We start from the raw sequence: 13,513 nt of genomic DNA on the forward strand, positions 1-13,513 counted from the left end.
GGGGAGGGCAGACTAAAGGGTACATGACAATGGACTCCTGAATATTTTTCCTCATTCTGTGAAATAAGTTTAGTGTCAAGGCATCCTGAAATTAGGTGCAGATGATATATTTTGTTGCAGCCCAACTTGGAGCCATAAGAAGTTTCTAATTTCTTTATTTCTATCACCTGCTCTGTATCCTTCTGAAGCAGAAGCTGACAAAGCAGGATTGAGCATCTGGCATACTTCAGTAATGAACATTTCTCCTCCTGCTACAGGAAATGTGCATAGTTGAAGAACCTTTAGAGGAATTCACTTCAAGACATAGCCTGGAATGGAAATTTTTATTTCTGGATCACAGGTTTGTGAAAAATCAAAATATATTTTGATTGGATCCCTTTTCAATACTGTTTGTATGAACTATTCTCTCCCTGGGAGAGGAAAGTAGGGTAGGATCGTTTGAAGGAGAATGAAATCCTGGCTGTAGGAACAAACATTCCCACCCAAGTATGATGCTAAGTTTCACTTTGACTTCATTCCCTGGCACTTGGATGCCTTTGTTGTATTCAGGGTCAGGCAGACCCAGAGGGAAATGAAGTGTTTGCCTAGTGAAGCATCTTTGCAGAGGTGAGGGATTTTTAAATCTAGTGGTCCTTCCTTTTTGGGTCTCTGTAAAAGTTAAGGGGCAGCAGTTGACATCTGATCGCATTTCTTCCAGATGCTTTTTAAGTCCCGTCTTGATTTTTATCATTAATTTATATTTCATTAATTAATTTAAGTAATTTGGTACAAAATACTAGACTTTTTTCCTCTCTTCATTTTGTTTTGTGGTTGGATTAATTTGTTGTTTTTTCTTGTTTGTTCTGAGATCTTGGTTGCTGACTGATCCACTCTCTAACTTTTTAAAATTTTATCTAGAGATTATACTTTTATTATTTTGTCCAGAATATACCCAAGGAAAGTTTTACTCATTTATTCCCATGGATCTTTGGGAAATGTGGCCTCACTTTGTTTCAGACTTTTGTAAAGCTGCAGAAATTTTCATTTCTTTTTGCCCTTAAAGAACTATAATGCTCTAGCCTGCCTTGAACATCAAATATCCTGAATACCTTGAGTTAAATAAAGGGCCCAGTCGAAATCAGTTCCTGAAGTAGACTATATGTGTTTGTTTTCTTATCACCTTTCTTCAGAGCTCCACCAATCATAGGATATTTGCCTTTTGAAGTGCTGGGTACTTCTGGCTATGATTATTATCACATAGATGATCTAGAACTCCTAGCCCGATGCCATGAACACTGTAAGTATGTCTATTTAAACTTGGGACAATTTTCTTTGGCAGGTGTGGGCTGCATGTGCTCCTCCAGCAGAAAATTTAGAATTCTATGTCTTTTCAAGTCAGTTCACCTACTGGTTTAATTTAGAGTATTGAGGGATTGTGCTTTCTTTAGAGTAGTCCTTAGAAAGATAGTTATATTTGGAGAAGTCAGTTGACTGTAGCATCAAAGCAATTCTCAACTCTATATAGGAATAATTCATGTTGAATTTCCAACTCTGAAGTGGTTTCTTCCTGCCACCTACCATACTCCAAGTCCCATCTTGACTGTGCCTAGAGAACACAAATGTGATTAATCAAGAAGGTAACATTTGCAGGGGTGGACAGTGGGAGAGGTGGGGGAGAAGAGGATCACATAGTGTATGTTTTAGAGCCAGACTGATTCACGTCATTCACTACTTTTGAATGTCAATTTCATGGCTCTTTTCTGTTAAGTTAATAAATGTTTTTTCAATGCACTGGCTATTTTACCCATTGTTTATGGGCTTCGAAAAAGTAACAGTCTAAAGACTAATGCTAAATAAAGGAATATAATAATCAACTTGTTTGTCTATGTGCACTACTTATTTATCAAAACTACTATAACCTCTCAAATCTCATGCTTGTTGAGGGAATCCCCTTAGGTATCCATCTAGATTAGCTATTAGAGGATTATGCTCATCTTAAAGCTATAAACCATTTAGGTGCCTTTAACTTTGCTGACCTCATAATCCCCTACTCCTTGAAGACTTCTTTTTGATTTCTAAGGGATTGTAGGGGTGGTTTTGTTTGTTTGTTGAACTGAGTTTCCATTGTTATTTTTGGTGGGATGGGGGAGCCTCCATAGAAGCATAGATTAGGCATTCTTGCCCTCTTTGACCTACTTTTCAGTATTTTATGCTTCTCGTCTAAACAAATATCACATTTTTCAAAAGATTGCCTAGGATTTAAGTGGTTTTAAATTTCTAGTCGTGATTTATCCTTATCTCCTCATGTAAGAAGTGTCAAATATTTGTTACCTGGCCCCAGGATTAAACATTCTTCCCTTCCCAATCCAGTAAATTGTCAGCTTTTCCATTCAGAGTTTATCCATAGATACCCCTGAGAATTCTCATTAGCAAATGGGATGACAGGATGGACAGATCAAAGCTGTAATGCAGGGCTGGGAGGAGGGGAGAAGAATTCAACTTCAACCTTTATTTTAGAGCTGCTTTGACTAAGTATAAACTGCTGACTGACAGCCACAAAATTAGTCCAAAGGTTGATAGCTGTCAGTTCTATTTTTGGGTCCAGTTCTTCCAGAGCTGCATAGAATCCTTTACCAGTCCCCCAATGTCTTCAAAGATAACTTTATAGAGATTGTGAGATTATGTTCCAGAAAATCTGGGGCTGTTTTTAAAATGTTGCTGTATCTGCCTGTAGTTGGGGAGCTTCTTAAGTTTTTTAAGCTGTAGAAAAATTCCAATTATATTATTTCTACTTCTTAAGTTTGTGATTATACTGCTCTCCACCTAAAAACTTAAGGGAAGGAGATTAGAGGCATAAGCCATATTTGATATTATCATTTTAAAAATCATTAATTATATTTTTATAATAAAATTTAAAAGTGATCATTTTCACATTTTTTAAAATTTGTTATATGCAGTGTACATTTTCTACTAACAGTGATGCAGTTCGGCAAAGGAAAGTCTTGTTGTTATCGGTTTCTGACCAAAGGACAGCAGTGGATATGGCTCCAGACTCATTATTACATCACCTACCATCAGTGGAATTCCAAGCCAGAGTTCATTGTCTGCACACACACTGTAGTCAGGTACAGTAAATGCCTTTCTCCCTTGGGTTACAGCTGATCAATCAGTGTGTTTCTGGCTGTCTCTGTCACAATCAATCAATCAATCAGTCAATTTTTATTAAATGCCTGTGTGCCAGGCACTGTGTGCTGGGGATACAAAAGGAGGCAGAAGACTGTTTCTTCCCTCAAGCAGCTTATAGCCTAATATGCTGTGCAAACAAATATATACCATGCACATTATGTACAGGATTAATAGAAATAATTAACAAAAGTACTATAATTTAGAGGGGTTAAGAAAGAATTCCCAGAGAAAAATGGAGCTTTGATAGTTATCAGGTTAATTAAATAAGCCTAAGTGGCCCAAAACAGCGTTTCCATGAGCCCATGTATACACACACACACACACACACACACACACACACACACACACATACATATAAACATTAACTTTACAAATAGAAGAATACAATGACTAGACCACAGCTTCTTCAGAAAAAAAGATACAGGAGTTTTAATAGACTGGAAGCTCATTGTGACGTAATAGTCTAAATAAAAATAGCTAATGCTGTCCTAGAGTACATTAAGAGAAGCATAGTATTTAGAAGGAGGAATTAAATTCTGCCTTGGTCAGGTTGCATCCTGAGTTGTGTTGAGTTCAAGGTACCATGTTTCAGGAAAAATGCACAAAGCTGAAGCATTCCTCAAAGAAGACAACCCTGCCAGAACTGACTGGGAAACGTACCAGAAAGGATTGGACGAGAGAACTGGGATGAGGGGCTAGCCTATCAAAAAAGAAGACTTACAGAAGACTTAAAAGCTATAAACATCTAAAGGATTCTCATGTGGAAGAGGGATGAAGAGTTTATCTATTTGGTCCCAAAACTAGGAGCAGTGCATAACAGTTGCAGAGTAACAGATGTAAAGATAAGATGACATTTTGTTGATTGTCAAGACATGAGACACTTCACTCTTCTTCCCCTTGCCCCGTCCCTCACCCAGAGGTATATAATCACCCATCCATACAGGAAAGACCAAATGGATGAAGAATGTCTATTGCTTTCCTCTATGTCTATAAGTATGAGTGAGTGAGTGTACGTGCACGTGTATGTGTGTATATGTGTGTGTGTGTGAGAGAGAGTGTGTGTGTGTGTGTGTGTGTGTGTGTGTTTGTTGGGGCTGGGGGCAGAGAGAGAATATCTAGGATGAATGGACAATTGCAACCAAGCCCAGAGTTGAAAAGGAAGAGGAGATCCGGCTCCGTTGCTTTCAGGAAATCCTAAAGTACTTTTACTGACCCCAATCTTCCCACAACGGCAAAGACCCATCTTTTCAACGTAAATATTTTGTCAGTACTGTTATCCAGAAGCAAGACTCGAACACAACTCCCCCTAAAGAACTAAAACTGCGCATCACACCCAGCTCAATGGAAAGGAGCATGGTGTCTGTGAGCAAGTTGCAACACAAAACCAAGAAGGAACTCTGAAGAAGAGAAATAAAAAATGCCATCACAGAATTCTGTAAAATAAAGAAAAGATGGGATGGTCACGTGGTAAAAGAGAGGGATGGTAGATGTATAACCAGAGTGTTCTTCTGATAGCCTCACAATGTCAGGAGGAAGCAAGGAGGGTCTCTAGCACCTCTGGTCATTATTATTGAAGGAAACTCCAAAATCAATGAGATCACAGATTTATATAAGTAAAGAAAAATTTCCATATATTTAGTTCTGGACAAAATTGCCTTTGGCAGTTAGCATAGTGACTAACAAAAAATAGTAGACAATTGATACTTGTTGACATGACTTTCCATTGGGAATCTTTCCGCAAAGGCTAAATGGCAACTCATTGAGATATTATAGAGGGCATTCATGAGCAAATATGGTTTGGTTTACAAGATTCCCATATAATTCTGGGCTGAGTGATTCATATAATATAATAATTTCCAAAGCTACCTTCCCCTTATACATTAAGTCCTTTGCTTCAAATGACTGAACTCCTCCCTGATTTTTTTAAAGAAATTATTGCTTATTTCTTTTTAACATTCCATCTGTTTTTCCAAATTTGGATGCCAAATTCTCTCTCCTTCCCTTCTACCTCTCCACCACTGATTGAGAAGGCAAGAAATGTGATGTCAATTATATATGTGAAATCACACAAAATATATTAGCCATGTTGCTAAATAAATAAAATTATGCTTCTGTCTATACTCAGAATTCATCAGTTCTCTCTCTCTCTCTCTCTCTCTCTCTGGAAGTGCATGGCATTTTTTATCCTAAATCCTTTGTAATTGTCTTGGATCACTGTATTGATCAGAATAGCTAAGTTATTCACAGTTGATTGTTATAATATTCCTGTTACTGTGTGCTATTTCTCCTGGTTCTGCTCATTTCACTTTGCATGAGTTCATATAAACCTTCCCAGGTTTTTCTGAAACAATTTTGCTCATTATTTCTTATGGAAAAATAGCATTCCATCCCAATCATATACCACTAATTGTGGAATGGCTGAACAACTGATGTACATCCCCTCGATTTCCAGTTCTTTGCCATCACAAAAAGAGCTGTTATAAGTGTTTTTATACATAAGTCCCTTTACCTTTTCTTTGATCTCTTTGTGGTACAGACTTAATAGTGGTATTGCTGGGTCAAAGGGTATGCCAGTTTATAACCCTTTGAGCACAGTTCCAAATTGTTTTCCAAAATGGTCACATCAGTTCATAAATCTACCAACAGTGCATTAGCTTCCCAATTTTTCCACATTACCTCCAGTATTTGCCATTTTCCTTTTCTGTCATGTTAGCCAGTCTGATTGGCGTGAGTTGTTGTAATTTGCATTTCTTTATCAATAGTGATTTAGGGCATTGTTCCATATGATGGTAGATAGCTTTGATTTCTTCTTCTGAAAACTACTTGTTCATGTTCCTTGACCATTTGTCAATTGGGGAATGACTCATGTCTTTATAAATTTGACTCCTTTCCCTGTGTATGTGAAAAATGAGGCATTTATTAGAGAAATTTGCTGTAAAAAATTTCCCCTCATTTCCTGCCTTCCTTCTGTTTTTGGCTGCATAGGTTTTGTATATGCAAAAACTTTTTAATTTGATGTCATCGAAATTATCCATTTTATTTCCCTTGATCCTCTCTATCTCTTGTTTCTCCCTGATTTTTTCAGTAGAACTCTTTCAAAGCTGTGTTTAGGCTTTTGGGCCATTATAGGGTATTATGTAGTAAATTATTGCTTCACAGATCTATGGTGTGTATGTGTATATTTTCTCTTCTTGCTATCTAGCCACTGCCCACACTAGTCCACATTTAGAGAAGAAAACTGAACTACATTATTATGCTTTGAGAGTCATGCTGAGTGATATGGTCCTTGAAAGCTTCCACAGAAGAGGCTCCCATTCCAGTAGTCCTTAGGCCTGGGTTGTCAGCATTCTTTTCTTCCTGGAATTTAGAGGTAGTCTCATGCATTCAGAGTTATTTAAAAGTGTCGTACATTGGAACACAGTTATAGGGAAAGTACCATTCATTTTTTTTCATGCAGCCTACAGAAATCCTTTAAGAACATAAATTGGTTTTTTAAATCGAGAAAAGAGCACTTGACTGAGGAGAGTAAAAAGGAAGAAGGATTAGGGAAAGCTTACAATTAACTTTGTCACTGATTGTTGTGAGACTTTGGGCAAGTTCCTATTCTTTAGTAAATGGAATAAGACTATAAAAGAAATGTCAAATTTTATAAAAGACTGATAGTGCTTGGTCCTTGTCAGTGATGGGGTGCTCATATATCCTGTCCTTTCTCCTTCCATCCTTTCTTCCTTCATGATTTTAGAGTGAAAATTTTATCAAGGATAAACAGAAGGTGTTGTATAAATCAGCATGGAAAATGGCGCCTCTGTGGCCTAACTTAAGAAGTGTCTAAGCACAGTAGGTAAAAAGCCTACAGCTCATTCGATCTATTCATTTCAGCCCTCTGCTAAATCGTTACCTTCTGTCACAGCTGAATCGATCTATGTCAACCATTAAGAGAGTGAAAATGAATGAATTACTCTTTCTGGTGAATAGCGGTTTATTTGGCAAACAGGATAATAGGCAGAGAAAAAAACTGTAGCTCTACCTTGATAATTCTAATATTATTTAAAGATAGACTTCTCTAAGGAATTTAATTACAAAATGCACACCCACATACACAGACATCTACACATACACATGCACATATATCTTGTGAAGCTACATTTAAATAAATAATTCAGCAGAAAACTGTTCCATAATCCACACTGGAATAGATATGTGAAGCTCAGTGGTTTACAGCTCTGAGCCTTCATAAACTAGAAATCATCTTTATTTTATTTTCTTAAGTTAGTAGAAGAAAGGGGTTCCAGACAGGATGGAAGGAAGAAGGAAAAAAGGAGAAAAAAAGAAATTTACTTGATAACTGTATTATATGTTTAATGGGAATAGTCTAGCTGTGTGACGTGGGAAGTCACTTAACTCTGGCTTTGCCCCTCCCTGCCCCCAAAAATAAAGGGAATAGTATGTTGTACATAATAGATTTGTGGCTTCATGTGTAATCAACTTTTTTTATTGTTCTGTGTTATGGAATTGCTTGTTTTATTCCATAAATTAAAAATAAATATATTTTTTTAAAAAGACAGGCTTGTATACTATATTGAGAAATGATTGGTTTGAATAAAAAAGAAAAAAGCATTATTAAAACCTTTTTTCTTAAAGCAAAGTTAGGTTTAGAGGCTTCTCTAATGTGCTGTGGTGTGTGTGTGTGTGTGTGTGTGTACACACGTGTGCACATGCACGCTAAAATTCTCTGATGATTTTATTAGTAAATGGAAGGGGGGAAAGTTATCCTAGGAAGAGAATATGTTAAATTTATCTTTGGAAAACACTCTGTTAAAATACTTATAATAGAATTTAGGAGGTAGAATAATATGTAGTCCTTCAGACAAATAACATTAATTGAGTTGATTTTTATTGATTACTCTGGGAATAGTTAATATGTGGCAACTCTTTATCTCCCTCTGTAGATTTTTTGCAAAAACATTTGCTCCATCGCTGCTAGTTCTTTTTTTTTTCCCTTTTGGTCCAGATTGGTGATTTCACTGGATTGTGGAAATGTTCCCTCTCCTGGCACTTAACTTTTAGTTTCAGATAGTTACCTGGGAGATCAGTAGATTAAATTTCTTGTCCCTGGTGACAAAGCTGTTGTATGTTGTAGACAGGCTTGAGACTTCTTAACTTCAAGACCATATCTCTAGCCATTATTTTGTGCTACCTCCCACTACCCCTATAACTGTGAAATTTTGTTCCCCTTCCCCACCCCCCAACTCTCATTAGTTATGCAGATGTTCGAGTGGAAAGGAGGCAAGAACTAGCTCTGGAAGATTCAGCATCTGAGGTTGTCGACTCTTCAACATTAAAGGTACCATACCTCTTGGTATGTTTTTCATAAATAAATACTTGTTGACTGATTGAACATGCTTTCTAGATATATTTAGATAAGCTGCATGGGAGTTGGAGGATTCTGTGGCAGTTTGACAATGACAAGGCTATAGACTATAGTAACTGCTGCTTTTGTTTGTGTTTAGCCGTTTTAGTCATGTCTGACTCTTCATGATCCCATTTGGGGTTTTCTTGACTAAGATGCTGGAGTGGTTTGGCTTTTCCTTCTCCGGATCATTTTACAGATGAGGAGCTGAGGCAAACAGGGTGAAGTGACTTGCCCAGGGTCACACAGCTCGGAAGGGTCTGAAGTCAGATATGAACTCATGAAAAGTTTTCCTGCCTCCGGGCCTGGAGCTCTGTGTACTACACCCCCTAGCTGCGTGGCATGATGTAATAAAACAAAGAGATTCGCAGAGGACGTGGAATCTTCATTCTTCTATTTATTGCACATGACCTTGTGACCTTGGCTGAGTTATCTCTGGGGCTCAGTTTCCTCACCTTCAAAATGAGGATGTTGAACTCAATATTTTCTGTATGTAAAGGCACCTTACAGCCATTAATCACTCTATCCTCTTACTGCAGCAATGAAAGTCCTTTTTTTTTTTTTGACTTTATTTAAAATATAGACAAATGAAACACAGTAATTGTAGTAACCATTTTCAGTTTGTCACTGTCCTGTATTAAAAACCTCCGGGTTGGAGGCAGCAGTCACTTTTCCATGATAACTTTGGTGTTGGGGTAATGTCTGTTTTAAACTTATTCTATATTATGTTGTCAGAGGGTTGCAATATATGTTGCTATCAATAAAGGGAAAATTATTTGAGCCACAGATTAAAAATTTCCAGTGGTTCTCCCTTGCCAGTGAAACCCAGCGTAAACTCCTTGACCTGACATTTAAGGCTCTGCACCATCTGAATCCTGAACACTTTTTACAGCTTTCTCTTTAGAATACTACTTTCATATACTCTATTTTCCAACACAACTGGACTATTTGGCATCACCTGTTCTCTGGTTGCCCTCTCCTGCTTATCTGTCTTTACTAATGTCATTCCTCCATTAAATTAGGACCATACTACAATAATGCACTGTTAGTGGAACTGTAAATTGATGGCAGTCATTTTGGAAAGCAATTTGGAATGATGTAAATCAGGTGATTAAAATGCCCATCCCCTTTGACCTAGAGAGTCCTCTATACTCTAGTATATGCTCCAGTTAGGTCTTTGACAGAAAGAACGGCAACATATACACCAGTGTTTGTCGCAGCATTTTTTGTGGTAACAAAGACCTAGATATAAAGTAGATGCCACCAGTTGGAGAATGACTAACCAAATAGCGGTTCATAAATGTAATGGAATACCACTGTGTCATAAGAAACAACAGTCTTGGGGAATGCAAAGGAATGTGGAAAGACTTATATGAACTGATGCAAAGTGAAGTAAGCAGAGACAGGGAAACAATATACATACTGACTACAAGAAAGTGAATTAAAGAGAAAACACAATAACCAAATAAGTGTTAAAACTGAAATTTTTTGAAATTATAAAAAACTGTAGTTTGTTAAAAAGAGCTATTAGATGACACTTCCCCCTGCTCCTTTTTAGAAGTTGGGGATCCATGGATGTGGAACATTATCTATAACAAGAGGTGTGTGTGTGTGTGTGTGTGTGTCTGTGTGTGTGTGTGTGTGTGTGTGTGTGTAGACTAGCTTTGCTGAATTTTTTTTCTCTTTCTTTAGGAGGAAAATAGGGAGGGGAGTGTAGGGGGGACACAGGCAGTGTAAAGATAAAGATATCAATAAAAATCAATTTTAAAAATAAAGATACAAAAAAATTAGATCAATTCAATGTATCAATTAAATGAGGACTCTCTGGGTTCAAGGAATTTCATAAGGGAGAGAACTGATCAGTTTCTCTTATCTATTTCTATGCCTTCATTTGTTAGAAAATGCTTTTCCAAATGAATGATGTGCTAAGCCAAGTATCCACATTAGAGAGGGGCAAAGGAGCACCAGTGCCTAAGACAATGCATTGAACACCTCTAGGTTGAATGCCTGGATATTACATGTCCAAAGGAAATTTATGTAAGGGCATTCTTTACCACAGACTGAAGACAGGAATGGGCTGCTGTAGGCTTCCAAGTGTGCATCCAGATTGAGGTGAGATTGTAGAGTTCCTCTCACTGAAGTGGTGTGGCCATTTCAAAGATAGTTCCTTAACTTTGTCTTTTTGTTTAGAAACACAACTGTCTCTTATATGTGTTATTAAATTAACACATTTAATATTGAATTAAATAAAAATATATGAAATGTCAATACATTTTGAGTTCTCCTAGATGGTGAATGGTGAGGAGCAAGGTCTTAATCTGTGATTTATGATCCCAAATCTACACTTTGGGATTGATGAGCGCAGATATTGATTGAAGTGATAAGAGTATGGACTGCTGTTTCCTTTGTTTTACTCAAGGTTAGCTAATGAGGGAAACATAGAAAAAACATTATCTATGATGACAAGTGATATGGGGCCATCTGGATTCAGGTGGACATTTTATCTGTTGTTATTATTGAGATAAGAAGGAGAGAGACCTTGTTGACTTGTTTCAGGGGTGAAGGCAAGGAACAATGAACACACTCAGGTTGTGTCCCTGTTACCTGGCAAGTTCCAGGAAAATGACTTTGTGTTATTCTCTTCAGTGAAATATCAAAAGTCTTCTAGGGGTGCTTATATTTTCTCCCCTCCTCATTACTGAATGTATGAAATGCCAACTCAGATTCCACAGGGAAGGAGGAATAAGCTTTTAATATACAAAGATCCTGTTTTACTTATTAACAGAGCTGTGTGCAAATATGCGTATGCACGTTTTTATTCTAGAGCAGCAACAGCGATTCATTTGCAGTCTTCGGAGTACAGAAAGATAGCACTTGCAGTTACAGAATCCTAAGCAGTAAAACTATGTCTTTATCAACATAATAAGGAAAGGTAATTGTATCATAAAGACCAAACATCATGGAAAGCTTTGCGAAAGTTAAAGTTCCATCAGCCTTGACACCCGCAAGCACAGGATGGTGTCCTTGCTTTCCCTTCCTTTCAGATCTAAGTCAGGTTTTCCATGAAACAGTCTCTGATTTCCCCAGTAATCTCATCTTCTTCAGATGTATATATATATATATGGCACTCCCCTTTGAACTTACTCTTATCTGATTTAACCATTTATGTTTCTTGTCTCACTCTTTAAATACAAGTTCCTTAAAGATAGAAAGTGTGTCTGATTTCATCTTTCTGTCTTCAACAGCTAGCATGCTACCCTGTACTTACCAGGTACTTAATAAGTGTTGGTTGAATTTAATTGAATTGAACATATGTAAATCCATAGTATGCAGAGCTCCTTTATAATGAAGTTTTATTGTCCCAGTACTTTTTCTCTTCACAGTGTCCTTCAAACCTGTCCCTTTTCTCCCCATCACTAATGCCACAGCCAGGCTAGCTCACCACTCATCTCTCTTCTGGTACTATCGACAATATTCTTCCTTTCCTGCACTGTGATTCTTAGAAACTATTATGGGACCATGGACCATTCTGGAAGGAGGCAGAGGGAAGAAGGAGGCTATGGAATCAGAGGACCCCAGTTCAAATCCTGCCTCTTCCATTTGCTATTTGTGTGACAAGTCATTTAGTTTCCTTAGGCCTCAATTTCCCCATCTATAAAATGAGAGGGTTGTAGTGGATGGTCCCAGAGGTAGTTTTCATCCTTCAATTAAAATTTTTACACCCTAAAAATCATTATTGAAGGGATATCTGTTGATGTACCCCAGCCCCTTGAAAGGTCCTTGATTCCAGGCCAACCTAGATTTTACTACCCTTTCCATATTAGACTTGGGAATGAACTCATAAATATAGTCTAAGCCCCTCATTTCATACCTAAAAAAGTTAAAGTGATATGCTTTGCCTCAAATTTCTTAATTTGTTGGTCTCAGGTGCAGGACTAAAATCCAGTTCTCATGAATTTCAGACTTTTTTTTTGTTTTTGCACTATAATGGTATCTTCTATCTATTCAGAAGCAACTAGGAGGTGCAGTGATTAGAGCTCTGGGGTTAGAATGAGAAAAACCTGAGTTCAAATCTTGCCTCAGACACATACTAACTATGTCACCCTGGGCAAGTCACTTTCCTCTGCTGCCTCAATTTCCTCATCTCTAAAATGGAGTTAATAGTACCTACCTCCCAGAATTGTTGTGAAAATTAAATGAGACAACACATGCGAAGTGCTTTGTAAACCTTAAAGTGCTGTATAAATGCTATTATTATCCTGTGCTAGAGGAGGAATATCTGAATCCATCACTGACTGAGATGGGTAAAAGAAAAAAATCACCTCTTAAGATGAGAGAGTAGTTCAGTTTCTTTTCAGAGTATCCTCTGCTGGCATGATTTATGCTAATGTACAATATAGTTATTAATCTTCAGCATAGTGATATGGTACATCTTGTCTTTGTTTACTGGAGTGTTTAATATCCAAGCCTGCCACATAATACATCGTGAATCATGTCAGAGTGTAATATTAAGCTGTTAACAGGCAGGTGTTAGAGGCAATACATCATGGCTGAGGGATGGCATAATGTTTAGGACATGAATTTGCAATAGGTATCTTTTCTTGAGTAAAGACTTTCTGCCAGCTTCAAGTCCCAGAAGGAAAAAAATATCTCAAAACATTACCTTTAAGAGTAGCAGCTATTAGCTCAAATCAAAAACTGGTCCTAAAATGATTGTAGGTCACATGACCTACAGTCACATGTGGATATTGGCTTTGTAGCCATACTTCAATCGATCAGTCAGTTAAGCTCCTACTATATTTCAGGTAGTATGGTCTATAGAATGTCAACCTTGGAGTCAGGAGGACCTGAATTCAAATGCAGACTCAGACCCAAGCTGTGTGACCCTGGGCAGGTCACTTAACCCTGTTTGCCTCAGTTTCCTCATCTGTAAAATGA

The 13,513-nt window shown here is 37.5% G+C and overlaps 1 protein-coding gene across 8 annotated transcripts in view; it reads left to right on the forward strand.

Annotated features, from left to right (window-relative positions):
- NPAS2 (neuronal PAS domain protein 2) overlaps nucleotides 1-13,513 on the forward strand; it is a 244,707-nt gene that overhangs the window by 206,491 nt on the left and 24,703 nt on the right. For 7 of the 8 annotated variants that reach the window (XM_072614681.1, XM_072614678.1, XM_072614675.1 and 4 more), the window contains 4 exons: nucleotides 258-340; nucleotides 1,170-1,276; nucleotides 2,957-3,104; nucleotides 8,425-8,524. In XM_072614681.1, the coding sequence (XP_072470782.1) occupies nucleotides 258-340; nucleotides 1,170-1,276; nucleotides 2,957-3,104; nucleotides 8,425-8,524 (438 nt within the window). The remainder of the gene's footprint in view (nucleotides 1-257; nucleotides 341-1,169; nucleotides 1,277-2,956; nucleotides 3,105-8,424; nucleotides 8,525-13,513) is intronic. The other variant, XM_072614680.1, reaches the window with a different exon arrangement.

This window comes from Notamacropus eugenii, chromosome 5 (genome assembly GCF_028372415.1).
Source record: "Notamacropus eugenii isolate mMacEug1 chromosome 5, mMacEug1.pri_v2, whole genome shotgun sequence".
Taxonomy (NCBI): Eukaryota; Metazoa; Chordata; class Mammalia; order Diprotodontia; family Macropodidae; genus Notamacropus; species Notamacropus eugenii.